This window comes from Myotis lucifugus, unplaced genomic scaffold (genome assembly GCF_000147115.1).
Source record: "Myotis lucifugus unplaced genomic scaffold, Myoluc2.0 scaffold_45, whole genome shotgun sequence".
Classification (NCBI taxonomy): Eukaryota; Metazoa; Chordata; class Mammalia; order Chiroptera; family Vespertilionidae; genus Myotis; species Myotis lucifugus.
Window position 1 is genome coordinate 5290845 of NW_005871093.1, and position 27255 is coordinate 5318099.

The 27255-nt window shown below is 40.5% G+C and overlaps 1 protein-coding gene across 2 annotated transcripts; it reads right to left on the reverse strand.

The window, feature by feature from the left end:
- On the reverse strand, positions 1-26712 carry EIF4H (eukaryotic translation initiation factor 4H). 2 transcript variants are annotated; one of them, XM_014455381.2, is made up of 7 exons: positions 26553-26712; positions 9531-9718; positions 6936-7000; positions 6751-6847; positions 6397-6456; positions 2322-2477; positions 1-2065 (listed from the first exon to the last, which is right to left on the reverse strand). In XM_014455381.2, the coding sequence occupies exons 1-7, from the start codon at positions 26606-26608 to the stop codon at positions 1926-1928; spliced, it is 762 nt and encodes a 253-aa protein (XP_014310867.1). In that variant the 5' UTR covers positions 26609-26712; the 3' UTR covers positions 1-1925. The 2 variants fall into 2 exon arrangements, with proteins under 2 accessions (XP_014310867.1, XP_006088297.2); XM_006088235.3 differs by having other exon boundaries at positions 2322-2459; positions 26553-26711.
- Between the last annotated feature and the right edge of the window lie 543 nt (positions 26713-27255).

Consider the following 27255-nt stretch of genomic DNA (forward strand, 5'->3'; position numbering starts at 1 on the left):
TTAAATATTACGTAAGGTTTTCTTTTATTTAAAAGATCATTCACAAAATACCATATCCATAGATTTACTTTCTGTCATATAGTTGAATGTGTTAAGTGTTTAGAATTCCATTCTTACATTTAAAAGCCAACTGGATTGCCCAGAAGTGTAGATGAATTTGTTTTGTTCTTAATCTTTTCCACATTGAAGATATAAGTAGGTCATCTGAAAGCATCAGGTTTGGTTACAACCACATAATGCATGTCTTTCTTAAGTTAAGTATTGGTGTTACACAAATGGTTCTTATTTCAGAAGCAAAGATGACAGGTGGAAGGAAAGAAGGGAGAGTTCTGTAAACGGCTGAGACCTTGTAACAAAGACAGAGTAGACACCAAGGACGCCAGCTAGGGACTAACTACTATCTGAGCACACTGTGCTGCGGAGGCCAGGATTCCCCTCAGCCCTCCAGCATGCTGGCGAGGGCCTTTTTTCTCTACCGCTCTAGCTGCTGGCTGACCCTGAATTTCTCCCAATAAAATGAGTGGGACGCAGGTGCTAATGAATTTAATTTGTCCACACATGGGTGTTCAAGCTCAAAAGCTATTGCCTAGACCCCTAGCCCTGGGTAAATGCTGAACACTGTATGTGGGAACAATGAACTTTGTCCCAAAGATGAGACCTAGTAACTTACAGCCACCTACCAATTATTTTAAGGTTCTTGATAGCTATATATAGTAAAATTCTCAATTCATCAAGTGAAACAGAGTAAAGTGCCAGATTCTAGGCCCATTTTAATTTTCATTATAAAAGTAAAGGATGGTGGGAAGCACAGTATCTCATTGTTAAACTAGGAAACAGATAAATGCAAGGGAGAGATGCAGAATACACAGATAACAGGGATTTGGAAAAAGCAATGTTCACACTATAAAGTGAGCCCAGCACAGCTCTACCACCCCCCCCACCCCTACCCTTTAGTCCCCCAAAGCACCTGTGCCCAGTAGAAAGGAGACCAGCAGCAGGCAGTTCGGTACATTCAGCCAGACAGAGGAGCCTCTCGTACAGCTGGTGAAGGAGGGAACCAGTTTGGACAGTGTTGAAAAAGCAGTAAAACAAGTGAACACAGTAGTGCATTCAACTGATCCTCCCGTGTAAACTCCCTACTAACATCTCACATTACCCTTTAGGTTTCACTGTTCAAAACGAACCTATTCAAATAATCCATCTGGGGAGGGGGCCATAGAGACAGGACTACCTATAAACAGGACGGGAGGAAATCTGCAAGAATCAACAGACATTTTATCCTTGTTTTGAAAACAAGGTGTTTAAAAATCTGTATGTTGATCAAAGCTGAATAAAAACAAGATGCTATCCAATTTGTGGCTTCTTTTCTGTTATTTATTTATTTATTTATTTTAATTTTGTGTATATGTATGTGTATGTGTATGTGTATGTATATGTGAAAGCCACAGAAATACAGAACTCAACATGCAGGTCGGAAGAGAAGCACTAAAAAAAAATCAAAGGAAGTGACGAGTCTGGCCAGTGTGTTTAAAGTAAAAAGAGAAAGCGAAGGAGAAAAATGAAACAGCACCTCAATTCAAAGAGCTCCCCACATGGTGGCTGCCTTTTGTCCCTTTAGAGAAACTCATGTGCTGGAAGGAAACAAGGAACAAGAAGGAAAAAGGACAGAAGAAAATGGGGAAAGGAGTGGCAGAAGAAAAAAAAAAAGCACGAAACAGGCACTAGATACAGCAAAGCCAAGAATGTACTAAAAACCACTTGTTAACTGCTGACATGCACTCACAAGCTCTGTGTTTCCTTTGTAAGAAAGGAGGACAAAGGTCAGGCGCAGGAATGGTAACTGCAGGACTGCCGGTCCAGGGGGCTAGCCAGGCTTCGGTCTTGCTCTAACTGCCCCCATACCCCATTCCCTCCCAACCGCCAGCTCATTCTTGCTCCTTGTGAACAACTTCCTCTCTGGGCCGGGCTCCCCCGAAGATAGCAGAGTTGGGATTGGCTACTTGGTTGAGGGGTGTTGCAACTGTTCGAGGTTTAAGCTGGAGCCGTGGTCTCTGTGCTCTTTCCTCTGGGAGGGAAAAAACAAAGTTTATAAAGAATGGATCCCATTCCCCATCGGGTAAAATGACCTCTACATCCCAGCCCAATTTCTAAAAATTAACAGCCTTGAAGAACTATTCCATTCCTAGATACACAATAAAGATAAACTTACTATTTAAGACCAAGGGTGGGTCTACAGTCACTACATGGCTTAAAAAGGCAAATGTCTATGAGGTACAAAATATCATGAAAAGGTACCCTCCATTTACAAGTTGTCGCCGTACCTTCTGTTGGTTCTCTGAAATCCATATTGGGCCCTCGGAGGGGAGGGCCATCTCTGAAACGACTCCCCATTGGGGGGCCTGTTCGCCGATCACCTGGGCGACTCCCGCCCCTGCCTCCTAAGAAGTCGTCCCTGAAGCCTGAGGAGAAAGAGGACACTGCATTACTTTTGAAACTACTGTCTCAGAGCTGACTACATAGGTTGAATAAATTGTTTCTGATTTTAAAATTTTAAGTTCTTTAGTTTGTCCAGCATCTGAAATTTTTCCAAAGTATAATGCATTGAAAATGAGTCCAAATGTGAAACTGTTTGATAATTTCAATGCAAACAGACTTTTTAAATAAAAAAGAATCTTGGGAGAGAAAAATAAAATAAAATAAGCTGTTTAAATTCTTAGCCTGCAGGAAAAGTGGAAAACACCATTTGAGACTATATTCTAATACGACTTAAAACAATATGAAAATCCTCAAGGCACATTTTATTCTGTTTTCTACTATAAATCTATACAGTTATTAAAAAGATAAACCTGAAATCTAGAAGTGACAATTTAGAATGCAAAATAATAAGAAAAAATAAAAAGACAAAGACAAAACAAAAATACGAAGTCACCTCTGGGTGACACTCCCCATTTTCCTGTTCCTGCTGCGTTTCAGGGTGGACCATTCTAAAAGCAAAGCACCTGTGTGGTAAACAAAGCAGTTATCCGAGTAAGGCCCACTCCCTAAGGGGGGCAATGCTGAAGAGCAGAGCACCTCACACCCAGCCTGTACCTCACCTCCTCTACTTGCAAAGGGGTTTCCCTCATTCATTTGTGTATCTGCTAAAACAATTATCAACATAAGTAAAATGCATCTCATTTACAAATATTAAGAGTAAGTTACAATTCTCATCAGTGTGTAGAAGAACCAGTATTTCCTCAATGGACTTTAAGGTTTTATTTAGTTTTGTATTTAAGTAAAAGTCCTTCAGTTATTGGAGTTTAAACTAATTAAACTTTTAAGAGTATGGCCCACTGAAATCAGAGTTAATTTCCAGTAAAAATATAGCTAATAAGATTGTAATTGAACAAATGTGCTTGCCCCCTTTGTTTAAGCTCCCAAAGGTGACTACTTTTACTCACTCTAAGGATGGTGCCATTGCTCAAAGCTTTATAGGAATGTATCGTTGAGAAGAATCCTGAGCCTGACACACTCTTCTATATTCTTGATCCCCATTTTAATAGATTTTGTATTTGCAAATTCATCTACTTGCTAAACTTACCTGTAACCCCCAAATCAATACTTGCGGTGTTTTCGCTGCCATTCAGACATGCAAACAGCAGTGAAAGATTTTAGTCACCTGACTCGAGTGTTCTCAGTTGAGGTGGAACAAGATAACTGCCTTGTTTCAGCTCATACTGTAAAGAGATTCTTTTCACGACCTATTTAGTGCAGTTTTTTTTGCTCTTGTGTTTTTTGTTGGTAATTTTTGTTTAAAATGGCCCCCAAATAGTGCTGAAGAGCTGTCTTGTGTTTCTAAGCATAAGAAGGCTGTGATGTGTCTTAGGGAGAAAACACACACTAGCTAAGCTTCATTCAGGGAGTTACAGTGCTGCTGGCAAGTTCAATATCAGTGAATCAACAATATATAGAAAATAAAGTGTCTTTAAATAGAAACACACATAAAACAAGTTTATGCCTACAGCTGATGACAAAATGCTGTGATCAGAGGCTCAAAGGATCCTGACCTTGTTATTTCCCCTAGAAGATCAATATTTGTTAATTCGATATTCTCGTTGATTCTATAGAACCTAACTACTGCATATATGGAGATCAACTCTATCTGTAATGGTGGTACTTTTCTTGTTCTTTAAGGTGGCAAGGATTTTGGAAATAGATCAAGTTATTGAAAACCCAGTTCAGAGACTGAGTTGAACAATACCCATTTTAACAAAGCAAGCAATAAAAACAATTCTAAAAAAGACTTAGACCAAATCAGAGCACCGTTTTGGGGGAAAACATGTTGGGATGCACATAGTCAAATAAATACTCTTTAGTCTTTTAACCTGACACTCTCTCCAAACTAATCTAAACTGTGAAGTGTCCCTTTCCATGTGAGTATGAAAGTAAAGTTACTTTCCCTTTAATAATAAGGTTAAGTGATTTTTGCTGCCAGTGTTTAGTAAAACATATCAACTCACACCCACATTGATGAGACAGGTAAACACAACCGCTACTTTGTCCAGGTGGATGCGACAAAGTACAGGAGAAAAAAACCCGTGTACATTAACAGTGACAGCTTCACTGCAGAATGTCGTATGATACGAGCATTGGAAAGATTATGAGAAAAGCAAGGCCGACATTAACAAATACCGTTTAATCAATTTGATGAGATTTCCAGGAGGCACATTATGCATGAGAATCTTCTGAGTTTTCTTTACAAAGCTTAGTTTAACACACTGGCTATTTCTGGTAGTGGGACACTTTAATTTTTATTTGATGCTTAAATTTTTTTAGCAGCACATAGCATTAAAAAATAGCATTCTTTTAAAGAATAACATAGATCTACTTTCATAAATAATGTATGTAGGCATTACGCTACCATGTGGCACTTCACCAAAACATTGCAGTTTACACTGAAACTGGTGAGCGGCAAGGTAGGTTCTCTGGCTCTGTTCACTATACTGTATGTCTCTGCTTCAGAGTTAAAGCCCAAGCTAAGTCAACAGTAGAAAGGCATTGATTGGTTAACTTTCACAGGTCCAGAGCTATGAGCTCCCTGTGCTCTTTCCACAGCACCAGGAATGCACAACTGGCAGGTCAGAGACCACCACTCACTGAGCAACTAACTGCTGCACCTGGATTGGCTTTAAGACTTTAAACATTTGTTGCATGTTTCAATCAGAGACTAGCTTATACATAAAATTACAGGTTTACTGGATTATACTGTACTTTTATGAATAAGCTCATTTCTAATTGGCTATAGGACTTTTAAAAAATAGATTATTCAACAGATATAGTCACCTGTTGAGCTAAAGCAGTACTGGAAATAAATCTGAAAACTTTTTAGACTCACAGGACACCTTGCACCAGTTTCCCCATACTTACCCATTACTTTATATTGAGTTTTGTTTTGACGGGGGTGGGGGGTGATAGCTGGGTGGGTGGGGGTGTTGATGTTCTCATATATTGTAAGAGTACAGAAATAACCTCAAGTTTATAGGAAAGAAAACAGTTATTTTTAATTTTCTACTTTTCTGTTACAGTTGACATTTTTACTACACATATGAATTACTTAAAAAAATAAAAAATAAAGGTAACGAGATGAAGAAATGTTTAAGAGATCTTTCAAAGCAGAAGCCTGGCATGAAAAAGGCCTCTTGAGCTGAGGCTAGGAGGCACCTATTGGCCTGCCTTGGTAAATTAAGAAAAAGAATGGTAGGCCCTGGTCAGGTAGCTCAGTTGGTTAGAGCATCGTCCCAATACTCCAAGATTGTGGGTTCGATCTCCAGTCAGGGCACATACAAGAATCAACCAGTGACTGAATAAAATAAATGGAATAACAAATTGATGTTTTTCTCTCCCCTTTCCTCTCTCACTCTAAAGAAAAAAGAATAGGAATGGTAAAGTGGATCATGCCCATCATCAAGGCATGAGTTCTGCACCCCTCAAGAAAAAGGTCACAAGGACTCTTTTACCATCTTAGGGGGAGCCACCAGGAATCAGTTAAAAGGCTTTCTGTAAGTTTCTAGAACCTCCATACTATGTTTCTAGAAGTAACGAACAGTATTCTATTTGTGTGGTACACACAAACAGCCACCAAGTAGTTTCCTGGGGCTAGACCCTGAGAAAGACTACTGCACGAGACAAAGGCACTGTGAGAATGAACAGCTGGCTAAGGAAAGGTAACAGACAAAACAGGGTGGATCAGTCTAATAGGTCCTACCCCGAATATTTAGGTTCTAACAGAGGCTTATTGCATGCCTGGGTACCTTTTGGGAAAGAAGTAGTCCGGCCAGGCCAGCTACTCATAAGAAATGTACAACAGCAGCAAGGCTATTGAAAAAGGTTAAGTGGTGATACTTTAAATACTGATACCGGAATTGAAGTCATCCCGGGACTCCCATGCACCTCTAGATTCTCGAGGGCCACCCATTCCTGAGGATACACAAAAAAGATAAAGTTGAGGTCGGATCATTACCTTGCTGCACACACATGGAAAAATTCACTGGGACGATGTACAACTCATGATGGGAAGTTCAACAAAATTAAAGAGTTTTTGCTGCCAACAGGAAAAACAACCCCAGGCTTGCAGAAGCATCATTTATTCTAAGATTTTATGTTTATAAAAGCTCACAAAAATCTATCAGACCTACAAGACAGAGTTCTACTAGTAACCTTCCAGAATTGTAACCAGTAAGTTGTATGTTCAGTTTTAGAAGAACCAATCACCTCTGTCATCTGGTCCACCTTTCCTGAATCCAAAGCCACCTTTATCTTGTTTTCTGCCTTCTGCAATGTCCACACGAAGTGACCGATCACCCAACAGCTAATTATAAGGGGAAAACAGTGTAAGTATTAGCAAGAAAAAAACTCAACTACTAGCAACATGACAGAGAAAACCTGAACATACTTACTGCGCCATCGTATGTCAAGGCTTCCTTAAGGGAATCCACCTCGTCAAATTCTACATAGCAGAATCCTGTAAGAGAGAAAAAACTTCATTTTCTCAAGAAATTATGGGTTAAAACTATGATGGGATCCCTATTTTGTACAACTTGCCCACATCAGAACTACCACTTTTATTGCATTTATATGACTACAGACTAGTAGAGCCTGAATGAACATTTTTACTTTTCAATAAATAGAGCTTGTCCACCAGCATGGACCAGTGGTTGAGCACTGACCTATGAACCAGGATGTCATGGTTCGATTCTCAGTCAGGGCATATGCCCAGGGTAATGGGCTTGATCCCCAATAGAGGGTGTGCAGGAGGCAGCTGATCAATGATTCTCTCATCATTGATGTTTCTATCTCTCCCTCCCTCTCCTTTCTTCTCTGAAGTCAATAAAAATATATTTAAATAAAGAAATAGAATTTGATTGTTATTCCTCCCTCTGTTATATTTTTTTAGAAAGTACTAATCAAACAGGTACTAAAATAGCAGCTGTGTTTTTATAAAGCTCTCATATGTTTTAACCATAATATTAAAACCTTTCTTGGATCACGGCAGAGTTGTTGGGTCTGACTTCTGAATGACTTTGATATACCGTGATTGGTTTTTTTTTTTTTAAATATATATTTTATTGATTTTTCTACAGAGAGGAAGGGAGAGGGACAGAGAGCTAAAACATCAATGAGAGAGAAACATCGATCAGCTGCCTCCCGCACACCCCCCACTGGGGATGTGCCCGCAACCAAGGTACATGCCCCTGACTGGTATTGAACCTGGGACCCCTCAGTCCGCAGGCTGACGCTCCGTCCACTCACCAAACCAGCTAGGGCTGTGATTGGGGTTTTAAGACAGATTTCAAAGTCGATACTGATATGCTCTGAAGGAGAGGCTGAAGGTGCCTACTACTACTTAGTTGGTATAAAACCTCTGATAAGCCTTTCTTTTTACGTGCAGCACTCTTGTCCACGTTCTTTCCTTGCACCCGGGGACTACATCTGGGTTAAGTCCTCTCCCTGCTATAATACGCTCACACTGTACCCTGCACACCCCCACTCCTGCCAGAGTATCCTGATCTTGTGTGATGATTACACTTTACCTTCAAAGCCCACTAGACTGCAAGTGCTTTGAAGGCCTGGGTCCAAATGATTCCTGTTCTCCATTTGCTCAGTAAGTACTTACACTGAGAATGTACTGCTTGGCTGGAAAGTATCCCCTGCCCTCCCACCTTCTTCCCTAAGTAGATTCAATGTTTAGAGAAATTGAGAAAACCACTCCAAAGTTCAAAGAGGCAACCCCAGCCCAGTCACACACCTCACACTCTAGAGCTGCTGAAATGGAAGGTGATTCGCTATGAGACTGTCTAAAACCTGCTGCTGCTGCTGCTACTGACTCATCCCAAAAGTTGGCTTCACCTACACATTTTTTAAAAATATATTTTATTGATTTTTTACAGAGAGGAAGGAGGATAGAGAGTTAGAAACATCGATGGGAGAGAAACATCGATCAGCTGCCTCCTGCACATTCCCCACTGGGTATGTGCCCGCAACCAAGGTACATGCCCTTGACCGGAATCGAACCTGGGACTTTTCAGTCCGCAGGCCGACACTCTATCCACTGAGCCAAACCGGTTAGGGCTTCACCTACACATTTTTATCTTAACTTCGAATTCCTAAATGCTTTTTAGCAAGCAAACTAGGTGGGACTTACAGAAGTTTAATCAATATATTTGTTTTTGGTGTTTAATCACTCGGTAACAAAGCTTCAGGTTCTAAAGTCAAAAAGCTTTCAAAAAGGTAAAATATACCACTACATACAGAACCACTCCGATGGCAACACCTCTGCTTCTTGTACAGCTCCCCACTGTAAGTCACCACAGTGACTCTACTTTTCATGGACACACTTCTGGATAAATAATGTAAACCAAATGCCCTTATGCCTTGCACCAGGCACTTAACTACTGGGCACATTTCCCTTCAGGCAACCTTGAAAGCTAGATGATGATGTCATTTGATTCTTCATTCTTACTCCTCTGCTCAATTGCCCTTAAGATACTAATCTATACACTAACTCCATCTGAAATTTGACTCAACCCTCTCCCAAACACATACTCTGAAGTTACAAATGTACAGTGATAGTAACACTTATTAGGTTATCTTTTGGAATTTATAATAAATAACTGAATTATAGGAAAACTACCAAGAAAAATGCACAAGTTGGCTAAGGTGAAATACACCTGAAAAATCCTCAGATGTTTTGTTCACTTCTTTCCATTAACTTGTTTAGTGTCAGACAAGACTGCTATATAGGTCAGGCAAAGAAATAGCAGGTTTACTTGGATATATGCCACATATTTCTACAAACTAGATGTTGTATAAATCATTTCTCCCCAAGTAGAATTGAAGGCCTATGAGTCAAAGTGCTATGTTTATTGCAGTTACTTGGACCAAGCAAACATTTAAATAACTTTCATAATTAGAGCCCTGCAGTTCACTAAAACATTCTGGTTCAGACCCTCCCCCCTTACAATAATGTAAAATAAGAATTTCCCCAAACTCACCTTTGAATTTGTCTGTGTCTTTGTCTCTGACTAGTCGTACACTCCTTATGCTGAGATCCTTAAAGATAGCATCTATGTCGCCTTGAACCGTATTAAAAGGTAGATTTCCGACATATGCTGTGTAGGGGGGCTCTGTGGGCAGCTCCTTCTGGGTGCGGGAACCATGGCCACCAGCAGTGCCGCGAGACCTAGGAGGGGAAACAGACAGCATTCAAGTCTGCCCATGTATTCCTGTCCCAGATCAGGAAAAATAAAAATGCCGCCCAGTCAGCTACACATTCCACTCTAATGTACAATTACATCACCTGGAAATTATGAGAGTATTCCTAATATTATTTATAAAAAAAGTACCTGTTTTTTTAGTGACAGAAATGTCCTCAGAATCACAGAATCTATGTAAACATACATTTCTCTGGAAAAATCAAATAGAACATAGGCTCCTATGGTTCTTTCATATTCACTTAGAATCAGCATTTGCAAAATGTTTATCTCCTAAAACAAATCAAATGCCCTCCTCACACCCAGTAATAATAAATACATACTAAAAGTGGACTGTCCCGAGTCACTGTGTTGTACTGAAGCTGCTGAAGTTTAATGCATTACAATATAATTCTTGCTATTGTCTAGTTTTGAATAACATTCTAATAAAAATTTTAGATTTTGTGCAGTAAAATCTATGTACATATACTCTCCACTTCCCATGAATTACTTCACTGGGTCCTCAAATGTGTGGTGCATATTACTTATCCATTTAAACCTCAATGTCATTTCCTCAGATATAACCAGAGTGGCTTACTTGTCCTTGGTTACAGAGCTAAGAAGTGGCAAAGGCTGGACCTTGATTGTGTCTCATCATTGGCAATTTGCAGAGGTATCAGTTTAAATCCCAGCTCTACTACTTACTAGCCATATGATCTAAGCTCACCTTCTCTACGCATTTATTTATTTGTAAAATTGGGTTAATACTAATAAAGACCTTGAGTTATTGAAAAAATAAATATAAGGTGCTTAAAATTAAAACCCTGCCTAACACACAGTATATATGTATAGAGTAACAAGTACCATTATCACCACCACCTACAACCCGAGGTTAATGTTTTGCAGATAATATAAAAATAAGTGGGGTCATTATACATTTGTCCAAACCCATAGAATGTACAACACTAAAAGTGAACCCTAATGTAACTGGACTTTGGGTGATAATGACATGATGAATGTAGATAATGACGCTATGAATGTAGAAGTTCATTGATTGTAACAAATGTACTACTATTCTGCAAACGGGGGGCGCGGGGGGGGGCGGCGGCTGTGCATGTGCAAGGGCAGGGTTTATATAGGAACTGTGTAATTTCTGTTCAATCTTGCTTGCCGTGAACCCAAAATTGCTCTTAAAAGTAGTCTATTAAAATGGAAGAATTAATGAATGAACGGGAAGGGGAACTATTCTTTATATCAATAAGAATGTCAGCTAATAAATGTAAAAGGAATCACATAATTAGAAAATCACTACTCTGCAATGTAGTTAGTAGTAACGGATTCAGGCCAGACTCATCAATGGATGCCTAAACCACTGATAAACTGGTTTTTGGGGAACAAGATATTCACATGATCTCAAATTATCACCCTATAGATCATTAATCTCAAGGAGGGAAAAGTTTCTTCTCAAATGGAAAAATCTGGCAGTCACCACCTTAACCAGGTAACTGAACTTAGTATCATATATAATAAAGGTCCTATGTAATAAAAGGGTAATATGCAAATGAACCAACTGGCAGAACGACCGGTTGCTATGATGGGCACTGACCACCAGGCGGCGGGTGCTCAGGAGCTGCCCCCTGGTGGTCAGTGTGCTCCCACAGGGGGAGCGCTGCTCAGCCAGAAGCCCTGAGCCAGGCTCATGGTGGCTCCTGGCTGCGGGAACCATGAGTGGTGGGAGCCTCTCCTGCCTCCACAGCAGTGCTAAGGAGCAGCGAGCAGGTGGGCAGTAAGGAGTGAGGGCTCCCAGACTGCGAGAGGGCGCAGGCCAGGCTGAGAGACACCCCGAGTGCATGAATTTTCATGCACAGGGCCTCTGGTCACTAATAATGAAACAAGCTTACATTGTATGCCTTCTATATTGGCGGGGGTTCTTCAAATATGTCAGTTAGGAAAGGTAAAAAAATCAGGGGACTAATGAAATAAGACAACCAATGCTATGTGTGATCTTTGGATCCTGAAATGAATAGCTATAAAAGAAAAAGCAGCCCTAACCGGTTTGGCTCAGTGGATAGAGCGTCAGCCTGCAGACCGAAAGGTCCCAGGTTCGATTCTGGCCAAGGGCATGTACCTTGGTTGCGGGCACATCTCCAGTAGGGGGTGTGCAGGAGGCAGCTGATTGATGTTTCTCTCTCATCGATGTTTCTAACTCTCTCTCTCTCTCTCTCCCTTCCTCTCTGTAAAAAGCCAATAAAATATATTTTGAAAAAAAGAAAAAGCAGATGGAGGAATCTGAATATGGCATGTATAGATACTACTGTATCAATGTTAAATTTCTTACTAGTGACAACTGCTACTGTAGTCAGTCAGTAGAATGCCTTGTTCTCAAGAGACTTAAAGTATTCAGGGGTGAGGTGTTGAAATAGCCAACATTTATTGTCAAAGGGTTCCGCATAAAGGATATGTGTGCATGTATGTATATATAGAGCAAATGTGAAAATTGTTAATAATCTATCAGAGTCCATTGTGTCCTTCTTTCAACTTTACTATAGTTTAAAACATTTTCAAAATAAAATGTTCGCAGAACACAGGAGAAAAAAATTAAAAAAGGGAGGTATTATTTCTTTTAAAATAACTATTTAAAACAAACGAGTCTCCTCAACAACCAAAGATCTGCTCAAAGTCATCCTTTTTGCAGGGGAAATATGAATGTCAGTCCTGGAAAGCAACCTCATTTCCATATATTGCTAGAAGTATCATGGAAAAAATTTCACATCTTTCCTTGAAATAAACTCCAGGTAAATATTTGGTAATAATTATCATTCTTTAAAAATTTTATTTATTGATTTTAGAGAGAAGGGAGGGGAGAAGGAGAGAGGCAGGGACAGAGGGAGGGAGGCAGAGAGACACCTATTTGTTGTTCCACTTATTTATGCATTCATTGGTTGCTTCTTGTACATGCCCTTACTGGGGATTGAACCCGCAACCTTGACATATGGGGACGACGCTCTAACCAACTGGGCTACCTGGCAGGGTTAAATATCATTCTTTAGGACATTTTTCTGAAAAGAACCAAGCCATGACATAATTCTGAGATGACTAAACATTTTAAGTTTAGTAACAACTCAGAATTCTGCTACTTCCCAACAGGAATTAATAAGTACTACAGGCCTGGTGCACTAGGGGTGTGTGTGTGTGTGGGGGTGTTCCCTCAGCCCAGCCTGCACCCTCTCGCAGCCCAGGAGCCCTCGGGGGATGTCCAACTGCCGTGGAAGTGGAAGATGCTCCCGCCACCGCTGCTGCAGTTACCAGACGTGAGCCAGGCTCAGGGCTTCTGGCTGAGCAACGCTCCCCCTGTGGGAGCGCACTGACCACCAGGGGGCAGCTCCTGCGTTGAATGTCTGCCCCGTGGTGGTCAGTGCACGTCATAGCGACCGGTTGTTCCACTGTTCGGTCGATTTGCATATTAGCTTTTTATTATATAGGGTTATTTTGTATTCTGTCCTAAGAACACCAGAAAAAATAGGTTTATTAAGTGAATTGCATTCCACTCCCCCCTCTCCAAAGGCTAGCAAATGTTACTTATTTTGCATTTTTAACACCTGCTGATAGTGCACAACACAACTGTTATTATCTCAATAACCATAAAACCTAAATTACTTTCAATAAGATACTCTTTAGAACTGGATACTGAATACATAAGATACAGTATAAACATACAGAAAAATGTCAAAATGGAGTATGAAAAATAAACACTTTAAATTCATTTATGTAACATTTATTAAATATCTGATGGAAAACAGTCCCTCGCCTTCAATCAGCTCACAACTGAGTAGCACCTACAAAACACAAATAACTGTATTTGCATATGTGAGTGTTTTTGTGTTTTGTGTGTGTGTATGTCTGTGTGTGTGTGTGTGTGTGTATATATATATATATATATATAGTAAATTCTCACTTATCGTTGATAGATTCTGCGACTTTAAGCAAAATAACATATAACAAAGTACCAGTTGTATAGCTCAGTTGGTTAGAGCATTATCCCCAAGGTTGATCATTACCAAGGTTGTTGGTTTGATCAGTCAGGACACATACAAGCAGCAACCAATGAATACATAAATAAGTGGAACAACAAATTAGTGTTTCTCTCTCTCTCTCTCTCTCTCTCTCTATATATATATATATATAAAGAAAAATAATTAAATGTTAAAAATATATAATAAAACAATTTTTGCATAAACTAATTAATTAATATAAACCAAGAGTTTAAGTTCCCACAGCATCACACCAATGTTATTAAGATACCGCATTGAACGAAATGTTATTTGAAGACCTGCTGTATATGTAAAAAAAAAAAAAAAAAAAGCTACAATCATTTTTATTTAAATATAAGGTGAAGGGGAACATATAGAAATGGTAAATTCCATGTGTATGTTTAATAAATCAGGAAAATGGAGGGAGGGAGGCTTGCTAAAAGGGCATATTAAATATTTACACGAGAACTTAGGGAGTGTGCTCCATGTAGAACTGAAAAGATAGGGTCAGATGACCTCAGATTGAATAGGGAGCCAGAAGAGCTTTAGGACTGCTGCTGCCTAGATGAATGAGAATAAGATGATGGGGACACTAATAAGAATGTAGTAGGATAAGAAACCAGCTTTGGGAAGACAGAAGAACCCCATTTTAGGGAAGCAGTATTTTAAGAGCTAGAGATGTGGAAACAGCTAAACTAACCCAAGTCCAACAACTTGCTCATTTCACCCTAGCCTCACAAAACCACCAGTGGTTTAATACTCTAGACCAGCGGTTCTCAACCTGTGGGTCACGACCCTTTGGGGGTCAAACGACCCTTTCACAGGGGTCGCCTAAGACCATCGAAAAACACATATATAATCACATATTGTTTTTGTGATTAATCACTATGCTTTAATTATGTTCAATTTGTAACAATGAAATTGGGGGTCACCACAACATGAGGAACTGTATTAAAGGGTCGCAGCATTAGGAAGGTTGAGAACCACTGCTCTAGACCAAGCATGTCAAACTCAAAGGCTAACAGGGGCCAAATAAACGAGGCATGCAGCCCACAGGCCGAGTTTGACATGCTTGCTCTAGACCAGGGTTTTTCCACCAATGTGCAGCAAGAGGCACACTGGTGTGCTTCAAGAATATTTAGAACATGCAACACTTGACTAGTTAGTTAGGGGCACTGACTTCTTTTCCCTTAGACTGTCCAATAAAAAAAATAACAGCCAACGCAACAATAGCTGTCCAGGATGAATAAATCAAAATTATACCTATTTTTGGGGTCAGATCATCAAAAAAAATCTATTTTTCTGGTGTGCTGCAGAATTTTAGTAACTAGTTTATGTATGCCATGAAATGAAAAGGGTGAAAATCGCTACTCTAGACACTTTCTTAAGAATTACTGAAGCAGTCCTAAATACTACCCTATCTGATGTAGTCAGTTCTACAGGATTTCAGTTTTTCTTAGCTTTTCATCAAGCAGTTAGTTCCCTGAAGACACGACAGGGCAGTGGGATTGGGGCCATTTAGGTAGGCTTCAATTTATCCACTCTAACATTATGAAGCGTCTACAGTGTGCCAGCAACTTGAGAGACAATCCCAGAGAGTGCATATGCACATAACAAAATATACATTCTGCTATCAACCAAATAAAAAAATCAAATGTCAGAAATATTCTTTGAGCTAAAGTTCCCATGAGATACTTTTGACACTAATTTAAAGCTGGGGGGACTACTAACTAAACAAATAAGCTGTGTTAGATAAAAGCACTTTCTGAAACAGGTTAAAAATAAGATAGAGAAGACTCATTTGAGACCTTAGTTAGTTTGGTATAGTACCTCTTCCAAATTACTTCTTTACCCCAGTTTCCTTGTTATATTTCAAAGCTTTATTTTATAACGAAACTTAAAATTGACCATAAAAATACTTCATAAATACTGATTGCTTTATAAAAGTTTAATAACAATTCTAAAGTGTTACAGGAAGACAACCCTCTCGAGGCTACACTGTTCATGCAGAAGCAGGTGGACTAGCAGCAGTGGATATAAAACAGGAAACAGGTGATACAGGTGGCAGCCCGGGCAGACTCCTCCTCCCCATTCCGATTAGAAGGTCTGTGCTGCCAACTCCAGGCCATACCATCCCACCACTGAGCAATGATCTTTCCTGCTCATTACCACTTCTTACTGTCCCTTGGGGACAGTCCATTGATTTTTAAAACAATATATGAGTTTTTAAGGTAATAAATGACATCCTCAGTATTAGGAAATCCGACTTTCAACTCCAAGTATGATCAAAATCCTCTGCAGACAAATCATTTTTCTTCACTCAGATCAACTAAATATCTGAATGTCCACGAAGTATACAGTATAGTGGGAACAAACCTAAGATTTAGTCTCTGTTCTCAAGGGAGCTGACAATTCAACTGAAGGAGAATTAGCAAGGATAAGTCCTATTCCAAACAAAGGACTGCAGAAAATTGAGGAGATAGCAATGAGGGCAGTCCCTGCAGAATGGATCAACAGGAAGTTGGACTCTACTTTCCAGATAGTAGATAGGGAGAGCACTGAACTCTTAAAATGATAATGTGTTAAGCAAAGATATACAGGACTGAAAGGAGACTAAAGGGTGACCATAAGAAAAAAATAGAAAGATTATAAATCATTAGGGCTGGGATTAGATGCAATAAGTAGGTGAAAGAGAAAATTAAGTGTTCAAGACTTATTTCCAAAGTATAAGTTAATGAAAAATGGACACATGCTGTTATTTCTGGGAAAATATTTTTATAATTATTTCTAGGCCCATTAGAAACTATACACAATTTAAGCACTGTTGCTGTTAATCTTAAAACTTCAAGACCAATGGCAAGATACCAAGAAGTATTAACCTCTCACTTTGGTATTTGGACCATTAGGTATTCTTCTATTACCTCTAGGTGATAACTGAGATTAATTTCATTAGGGCGGATGAACAACTTTAGTCTTTCAGTTGCCATTCAGAAACATTTATTAGTACATATAATTTGGCATGTGGTACTATGCTAGACCCTACATAAAAACACAATAAGACTATCTTTATAAGAGTAAAATACAAGTAAGCAACAAAGACAGAACCCATTGAACATGCTTAAAGAAAAAAGTCAAAATGTGTAACCTAGTTTCCAGACAATAAAAAAAGTTAAGCTCTCAAAAGTCAAGCCCTTATTTCACTTACACCATCTATTATTAATATCTTACCTTAAGTAAGATATATTAGTTATAATCACTGAACCAATGTTGATACATTGTTAACTAAAGTTCAGTTTATTAATATTTCCTTCGTTTTTACCTAGTGTCCTTTTTTCTGTTCCAGGAAACCATCTAAGATGCCACACTAATTTTAATTGTAGTGTTTTATTTTTTTTAAACGAACCCAACACAACTTGAATTAAGGCACTTTACTATTTCCAAGTAGATCTCCCTCTAAGTATATGCATTTCAAAACTAAATCCCTTCATCTTGATAACTGCTCATTTACTACAGGATGTGCATGGAAGCCTCTGCAGGAGATCTGTCCTATACACTGCTTTCATCTCCCAATTATACTACCTGGTACTGACCAAGGGGGGAAGCAATGAAGTCACAAGCCTAGCAACTACTTTAGCATCACAAATAACTTCTCTCACCAATATGGGTATTCTTATTTGGAAAAAAATTTTTTTTAACACAACAGAGGGTTCCATGTGTTTAGACGACATCTCCAATTAGGTAGTTATGTGCTATTCAAAAAATTATCTTGGCTGTGACCAACACCAAGAAATACATTTTACATCATGACTTAATATGCCTGCACTTCACACAAATAAAAGCTTGCCCAAGCCCTAGCTGGTTTGGTTCAGTGGACAGAGCATCGGCTTGCGGACTGAAGGGTCCCGGGATCGATTCCAGTCAAGGGCACATACCTGGATTGCAGACTTGATCCCCTGTAGGGGCCGTGCAGGAGGCAGCTGATCAATAATTCTCTCTCATCATTGATGTTTCTATCTCTCTCTCCCTTTCTCTGAAATCAATAAAAACATATTTTAAAAAACTAACAAAAAAGCTTGCCCAACAGCACTAACTCAGTAAAATACACAGTATTCTCTATTCCATTTCATCTTGCCAGAACCCACTAAATTAATCATCTACCAATAGGACACAACAGGCAGTTTATAAGTCTTGTTTTAGATGAATAGTGAACATAAGGGGAACTTCTGGTTTACATAGTCTTTTAGGGAATTTTCTTACTAGGAAAAATGTTATATATCATAACATTCTAAAGTTTTGGGTTCCCACACACTAATGAAAGGAAATAATCCCGTTATTAATATAATAACTTTATGTGGGTGAAAGGTTACTCAATTCAAAAGTCCCAGATTTTCCAGAGGAAATAAAATCATAATCCTCAGATCTATTTATTGGTCCTCAGATAATATTGCCATAAAAAAATCTGTCTTAAAGCTCCAGTGTGAACTATATCTACGGATTAGTTCTGAACTTTACTTTTGAAAAGGTCGAGTTCTTTTTTTTCTAAATTAGAATGCTTATTATTTGACATGACATTCTACAAACCAGCTCCAATTAATTAACTTTAAATGAAGTTTCACATTTCCATTCAATGTTGGATTTTATATAATCTACAGTTTAAAACCACACAATTTACTTTAAAATTTATAATTATTTAGATAACTACAAAATGCCATAGAAAGACCACCATTTAAAATCTAGAGTTCATTTTTTACTTCTTTAAAAATATATTTTTATTGATCTCAGAAAGGAAAAGGAGAGGGAAAGAGAGAAACATCAGTGATGAGAATCATTGATCAGCTGCCTCCTGCATACCCGACACTGGAGATTGAGCCCGCAATCCGGGCATGTGCCCTGACTGGGAATTGAACTGTGACCTCCTGGTTCATAGGTCGACGTGAAACCACTGAACAACTCTGGCTGGGCTGAAAGTCATATTTTTTAAAGTTTTTATCTTTAAAACTCATACTAAAGTACTTCCAGATGAAATGACACTAAGATTTGCTTTAAAATAATCCAGAAATTTGTAGAAGAGTAAAGCATGGAGGTACAGATGAAATAAGAGTGGTAATTTTTTTAAAAAGTGGACAATAGCCCTAGCCTGGATCAGTGGATAGAGCATCGACTTATGGACTGAAGGGTCCCGGGTTTGATTCCAGTCAAGGGCACATACCTCAGCTGCAGGCTTGATCCCTGGCCCTGGTCGGGGTGCATGCCAGAGGCAACTAATTGATGTGTCTTTCTCACATCGATGTTTCCCTCTCTGTGTGTCTCTCTCCCTCCTTTCCACTCTCTTAAAAAAAAAAAATCAATGGAAAAATATTCTCGGGTGAGGAATAACAAACAAAAGTGGGTAATAGATATATGAATGGGTTATTATACTAGGCTGCTTTTGTGTTTAAAGTTTTTCTATAATCAAATATTTTTGCAGATTTAAACAAGCCACGTACATGAATAATCTTTTAGACAATTGGGAAAAAATGAACATGGACTAGTTAACAGAAAAACTGCTAGTTAAAAAAAAACTTCTCAATTAGATACACAGCCCTAGCTGGTTTGGCTCAGTGGATAGAGCATCGGCCTTCGGACTGAAGGGTTCTGGGTTCGATTCCGGCCAAGGGCACATGCCTGGGTTGCAGGCTCGATCCCCAGTGTGGGGTGTGCAGGAGGCAACCGATCAATGATTCTCTCTCATCACTGATGTTTCTATCTCTCTCTCCCTCTCTCTCTAAAAAAATTGACACATAGTTAAGTATTTCAAATATTTTAAGTTTGAATGCTAGGATGGCTGGAGTTGGTCTTAAAATATTCTATCCTCTCCCCACAATGGGGAAGACAGATGAAACAGGAATAGCAAAAAATGTTTATGAAGTTAACTCTGAGAAATGGAGAGTAGCTTAGCTTAATGGGTAGTTTTTGTTTGAGATGATGCACAAGTTCTGGAAATAGAATGGTAATGGTTACACACCACTGTGATTACTGAATTGCAACCCCTGTGAACATTAGTGACACTGAATTGTACGCTTATCAGTGGTTCTCAACCTTCCTAATGCCGCGACCCTTTAATACAGTTCCTCATGTTGTGGTGACCCCCAATTTCATTGTTACAAATTGAACATAATTAAAGCATAGTCATTAATCACAAAAACAATATGTAATTATATATGTGTTTTTCCGATGGTCTTAGGCAAGCCCTGTGAAAGGGTCGTTGGACCCCCAAAGGGGTCGCGACCCACAGGTTGAGAACCACTGGCTTAAATGGTAAATTTTATGTTATATATATGAAGCCACAAACACACACAAAAGAAACTGGGTAAGGGCAGCATAAGGGTCTCCACTTCTGTTTATATATGAAAATGTTCCAATTAATGTTTAAGTGTTAGGTAAAATGAGCAACTGGTAAATTCCAGCCCAATATAGACCACACTGAAGTTCCCCCATTACAGATTACCTCAAGTAGCAATTCTTCATATTTTCAACCTCTAAAAAACACTAAAATTTACTTCCTTTGATTCCAGCTCTGTCCTCCAGAGTCATACCTTTCTTCTATTTAACAGTGCCTTAGACTTACTGTGTGGTATTCCTGTTAAGTTTTCCCTTTTTATCAGAGACCTACACTGATCTTTTCATTGGCCTTAGCATAAATCAAGGGGGCACTAAAATGAATTATTACTCATGCTTCACTTGTAGTATTTGGGGGGGGGGGGAGCTAGCTTCAGTAAAGAATGTCCTTGATAAAGCAGTAAAAATTATTAATTATATTAAATTGTGACCTACTTTTTAATATCTCATGTTACGACGAGATGGGGACAAAGCACTTCTGCTACTTACAGAAGTACGATGGTTATCTCCAGGAAAAGCACTCATGTGAGTTACAAGCTGTACTAGCTATTTGTTTTATGAAACATCATTTTTACCCAAAAGAATTGACAAACTGGTTATGCAGACAGGTATCTGGCAGACATTTTCCTGAAAATGAAGTGAGTCTGTCACTTCAAGGAGAACAACTATAACAGTACCTGTTGCCAATGATAAAATGAAGGCTTTCAAGCAAAAAACCAGAACTTTAGAAAACCTGTACTCATCAACATAAGCTTGGCAGACTCCCAATACCTGAAATTTTCAGATGAAAATTGATGGTGATAGCAATAAACGTGCTTTTAGAGACGGTATAAAGGAATGTTTCAACATTTGGAAGATCTGCATAATTCAGTCTACTGGCATTGCCTAAATGACCCTTGTGTATCATTTCATTCAAAATATAAGACACATTCTCTCTGGCTGGTGTGGCTCAGTTGATTGAGCCTCATCCCATGCACTGGAAGGTCACAGGTTCAATTCCCAGTCGGTATGTGTATGGGAAGGAACCGACGGATATTTCTCTCTCCTCCCTTCTTTCTCTAAAATCAATAAAAATATATAGTTGTTAAAAAAGAAATATAGTCCTAACCGGTTTGGCTCAGTGGATAGAGTGTCGGCCTGCGGACTGAAGGGTCCAGGTTCGATTCCCGTCAAGGGCATGTACCTTGGTTGTGGGCACATCCCCAGTGGGGGGTGTGCAGGAGGCAGCTGATCGATGTTTCTCTCTCATCGATGCTTCTAACTCTCTATTCCCCTCCCTTCCTCTGTAAAAAATCAATAAAATATATATATATTTTTTAAAAAGAGATATATATTTCTTAATGTAACAGTATGAAGAGTCCACTGATCAAGTTTCAGATTATACACTGCAACTAACCTTTATGGAAACTGCCGCTAGTTGAGTTTTGGTATAGCAGCAAATAATAACCACAATTACCTGAAAAGGCTATTAAAATACTCCCTTTTCCAACTTATCTGTGTAAGGCTGGAAAATATATACCTTTGTTCACATACCTATGTCAACCAAAACCTAACTCAGAAGCAGGTATGAGAAATCAACTATCTCCTATTAAGCCAGTTCAAAAGGCTCCAAAAATCAACTGATTAATGACAGAAGAATGAGTGTAGTATAAGGGAGACCAGTCTCCATCTACCCTAGACAATGCTTACTGGAGGTGCTGTATTTTCAATGGAGTATCAACATGTTGGAGTACATCCAAAGGGCCCCACCAAGAAGAAACATTTAGAAACCACGACATGGGGAAAACTTCAAAGAATCTAGGACATTCCATTTTAAAAGACAACTTTAATGAAAAGGTCAAGAGGCAGGGCAGGCTCTCTGGACCAACTCTTCCATTTCTTAGGGGAAGCTGGGAACTGATCTTGGACTGACATCCCCCAAAACATTTTGCTTTGGCCTTAACTGGTTTGGCTCAGTGGACAGAGTGTTGCAGCCTTGGCCTGCAGACTGAAGGGTCCCAGGTTCGATTCCGGTCAAGGGCATATACCTTGGTTGTGAACACATCCCCAGTAGGGAGTGTGCAGGAGGCAGCTGAATTGATGTTTCTCTCTCATCAATGTTTCTAACTCTCTATCCCTCTCCCTTCCTCTCTGTAAAAAATCAGTAAAATATATTTAACAACAACAACAACAACAAACATTCTGCTTTGGATGTCCTAATTTAGATGTCATAATTCAAGACTTCCCAGAATACTAAGGTTAATTTCAGACAGAAATATAAATGTGAAAAATATACTAAAAAAGTTTTTAGAAATCTCAGAGGCATTTATAGTAAACATTCCAAGCATAAATTCTGTAACAAACCAACAATTTCAAAGAACAAATTACTTAATACTCACTTATAATACTCATTGTATCCTAGATATATAGCCAGGTGAGTAAAAACTTACTCTAGTTAACTCAATAGAACTTTTCCCACTCTAACCTCAAGGAAAATATCCCACTCTACTAACCTCAAGGAAAATATTTTAAGAATTAAAAAAAGCATTTTTATGTACTAGATATTGTGACACACACACACACACACACACACACACACACACACTTAATACTCCCAAGAACCATACAGAGGAGTTTCTATCTTACATGTGGAGAAAATGAGGCTCAGAGAGGTAAGGGAATTTGTTCCAGGTCACACAGCTAACACATGGCTGAGCTTACATTCAAGCTCTGGTCTGCCTGATTATGAATATAGGGCTTCTGCCCGAACTGTCTCCCAGATTCTTTTTGGTAAAACCAAGTATTTGTGGTAACACTTTTCACAGAGGATGATTTGGAATCAAGCACACTGGGAGACTGGGGAGTGGAGAGAAGGATGACAACAAACCCCAACAACTTGACATTTGATATGTAAACAGAATTTTCCCCTCATTGATTTTTTTTAGAGACTGGAAGGGAGAAAGAAGGAAAAGGAGAGACAAAGGGCGGGGAACCCCTGACTGGGAATCAGACCGAGACCCTTTGGTGCATGGGCTGACACTCCAACCACTCAGTAACACCGGCCAGGGCAGTAATCAGAATTTTAAAGTCAGCTTTTCAATACCTTTACAAATCCTGGCATCAGTGGAAATAGCTACTATTTTTATACACTGCTTTCTTTTCAATTTTAAGTTAAAATATGCTTAGAAATTTAGAGATGCCAAGCTAAGCTTTACAAGACTCAAAGTTTAGAATTCTAACCCCCTTAATAGGAACCTGATAAAGAATACTTAAGAGAGAAAAAAAAAAGAATACTTAAGAGTTTGGTAGTTTAATCAATTTTTAGCAGATACCATTTCAGCGACCTCAATTCTTGTTAACTCCAACCCAAGTCTCAGGATTGGTGGTTTTAGGTTAAACACTCAAAAGGCTTTTATTACAGTCAGAAATGTAAAATCAGTATTGCTCTCCACTTTATTGGCAACGGCAAATGAAAAACTGGAGCCTCAATGATAATTTAGCAAACTAGAAAAAAAAAATCCACACAAAAAAACAAATGAACCCCAAAATACATTCAAGATCTGGTACAACCAACTCTCTGATAATTTGGGGAAAAAATTTTTTTCATCCTCACCTGAGGATATTTTAACACTGATGTGAGAGAGAGATCTATTGGGCCAGGACGGGAATTGAACCTGCGACCTTTCGGTCGCACGGCTAATGCTCTAACAACTGAGCAAACTGGCCAGGGTGATAATTTGGAATGTCTTGACTTGCTTTTTGAGCAACAATGTAGCCTCTGGTTCTCTTCTTGGCTGCTGGGGACATGCCTTTACAGGCTGGGAAAACCAAGCAGTTGTTCAATATTGCTTACAAGTGCACTGGTTATTCCATATGACTATAAAATAAACTTACGGGGAAGGTGTGATTATAAAAGCCAAATTTTTAGATTGTGACTATACATTTCAAACTTGTATTTTTTTCACCTGTGACCCAAGTGGTTTAGAGTTAGGGCATCTCATCTAGCTGAGGTGTTTTAGACTAGAGCAGCGGTCACCAACCTTTCAGACCTCACAGACCACTGGTTGGCGACCGCTGCCCCAAAGGTTTCCTTAAACCAGTGGCTGCCAACCTTTCAGACCTCATGGACCATCAGTGGTCCCCAGACTACCGGACTCGAGGGAAGGTGACTTACAAAAGTACTAAGCAAAGCAATATAAGACTGGCTTTCTTTCCATCGATGGTATAATTTTATATAATGCTTAAGAATTGTATTTGAACATAAGCAACAACACCAAAACATTGGTGTGAACATAATTCAAGTAACAATTGAAATTATCGTTAAACAATATCTGATCAGCTAACTATCCTACCATCTTGCTAAATTTCAGAAATCCCAATAACATAAAATTAAATTAATATTGATGAAATTAAAATAACATTTACTGGAAAAGGAAAGCTTTGGTACAGACCACAATACTACAAGTCTGGTCTTCTGTGAAATTTCTGGACTCACTCCAGACATTATCTAAATGAACACACAATTCACCAATAGGTTTTTAAGAATCTGAGCAATATTTCCTATGTACTTTTACATGAATATGAAGTCAAATGGAAAACTTCGTCTTACGTAGAAGGTGCTTAACAGTAAAGGGACTTTTTATTAGGAAGCTTAGGTGATGTAGAGTGCTAGCTACTGTTCTCTCATACCAGTTTTTGGAGAACATCTGGGCAAATGGCTAACATTTTCATTTGTCTTTTGATATTTGAAATAGCATATTAAGAGAATTTTACCTTTTTTTTTTAATCCTCACCAGAGGATATTTCCCCCACTGATTCTTTTAGAGACAGTGGGAGGGAGTTGGGGGGAGAGAGAAACATCAATATGAGACATATTGAACCTGCAACCCAGGTTCATGCCCTTGACAGGGAATCTAACCAGAGAACCTGTGCTGCACCAGCCAACACTCTGACCACCGAACAATACCGGCCAGGGCAAGAGAATTTTTCTTTTGTTCACTTTGCATTATTCAAGTCACTCCAACTGTCAAAGCTGACAGCCACTAAAAGTCTAACTCAAACACCTCAAGTCACCAGAAGAGATGGCAAGTTTGTGAAAAGGTAGAATTAAAAAAAAAAAAAAAAAAGTCCCCGGGGCTCAGTATGATATGACTTACTTCCAATGAAAACTCCTTGGATCTTATTACACCTCATATTGAACTACTTACTCTGTTTAAGAGCAGTTTCCCCGGGTACTTCTAAATGAAAGTTAAAATAATAATAATAATAATCCTAGTTATTAAATTTCTAGTACAAATCTGATGTCTAGAAACCTACCCCAAAGGCAACAATTTCACACGTCATCCAACATCTATTTCTTTTATTAGCAAATAAAATATCCTTTGAAATAACAGGTGGCTCCACTTCCGCGTTAGGGTGTAATGAATGGTACCAGGTCCTCTCCCAAACGCAAACAAGCCTGTTCGGAGGCATTCCCAAACCAAGGCATTAAGAGATCATTCTTCACCAAAACAATGATACTCTGGGGACCGAAACCCGGGAGGCGGGACACCTCGGTAGGTACAATTGTGGTGTTATCCTGGGAAAGCAATCTTCCTGTGAAAGCACACAAAAGGCTAAGTGTGTCCTTGACAAACAGCAAGATGTGTCTAGTCCACCTTCTAAATTCCGCACGAGGTAATTTGTATTAAAGTGAAGGATTTCTCTTTTCTTTTAAACAAGGCGCCCCCGTTATATATAGTCTCTAGTTGGCCAGAATCAGAATGCGGCTAAAAGCGATTGCTCCTCTAGGTCAGAACGAGAAACTAGGGAGAAATAAAAATTTCTGCCAGCAAGCACGTAACAACTGTCAATAATAGGAAATGCTCTGATGTATCTGTTTTGGTTGGTTCCCCCTCCCCCGACGTGGATCGGGCCATTCCCGGCTCCAGCGGCCACGGAAGGGGAAGGGGGTCCCTCCTTTCTCGGCCTCCCGACGTGGCCCAGGCGGCTGGCCTCCGGGCGAAGGGTGCCCGGGCGCCGGGGGCACAGGACAACAACACGAGGGCCGCGGCGGGGCTGGGACGGAGCGGGGCAGGCTGCGGCCCCGATCCCGCGCTGCAGCAGAGCCCCCGCGCTGGCCCTGCCGTCCTGGGGGAGGGGGTTGGAAGCGGGAGCTCGTCTTCCCGGGCGCTCAGTGCCCCTACGGTTCGGCCTGGAGGCCGAGGAAGGGGAAAACCACACGTCGTCGCCGGCAGAGCCTGGGATCCGCCCTGCGATCAAGACCCCGGGAGCCTAACCGCCCCCTCCCCGAGCGCGCCATTTCCAGGCCCCAGTCCTCCAGGTGCCTCTCCCCGGCCTCCGCCGCCCCGGCCCGGCCCCGACCTCTCGCCGCCCGGGAGTCCCCGACTCCGCCCGCCCCCCACGCCCGGCTGGGGTGCGCGCACGGCCGCCTCACCCTCTGCCGCCGCCGAAGCTGCTGTAGGCCCGATCGTCGTAGGTATAGTCCGCCATTTGCCGTCTCCGCTCCGAAAGGAACCCAGGGTGAACGAGGAAGGACCCCGCAATATAACTCCCCCCGCCCTGCCGCCGGGGCTGTCCGCAGCGCCGCCTGATCGCAAATCGCATGCACGCACGCACATGCGCGCGCACGTACGCCGCGCCGCGCCCGGCCTGGCGCGCTCTGCGGCCCACGTGTTGCGGGGCGGTGTGCGCCCGGCGTCCGGCCTCGGGCCCCGGCCCATTGTGTGCTAGTCCCGCGGCTTCACCTGCAGCCGCCTCCTGCCACCGCCCCGCCCCACCCGTGGCGTGAGGCTGGCCCGACCTCCGGAGTCTCCAGGGGCTCTGTCCGCGCGCCTAGACGGCCGCCCTCCCGGCTGGCCTTGCACCCTGTGCCCGGCCTGCAGTACTTTCTGCTTTCGCCTAGCTGTTCGTCACCCAGAACTGGCGGGAACCCGGAATCCCGCTCAGCTTGGCCGCACTCCGACACCTCTTCCCAGCCAAGGAGTCGCTGGCTTACACCAAAGGGTCACCTCCTCCAGGTCGGAGACCCCAGGGCTGTGCACTCGCTGAGAATGCACAGGGTCGAAGGGCTTTGAAGGGGTGAGCTTGGCGTCAGGATCCGAGCTTGTGGGGCGGTGGGAGTGCAGATGTGGGTTTGA

Bases quoted from the DNA above. Each gene is read 5' to 3' on its own strand.
- EIF4H (XM_014455381.2), bottom strand. From the start codon at position 26,608: ATGGCGGACTATACCTACGACGATCGGGCCTACAGCAGCTTCGGCGGC. The intron at 6,848-6,935 runs GTAAGTATGTTC...CCTTATAATTAG, and splicing joins CCTTGACATACGATGGCGCA to CTGTTGGGTGATCGGTCACT. The intron at 6,457-6,750 runs GTGATTGGTTCT...GTGTATCCTCAG, and splicing joins AGGTGGACCAGATGACAGAG to GAATGGGTGGCCCTCGAGAA.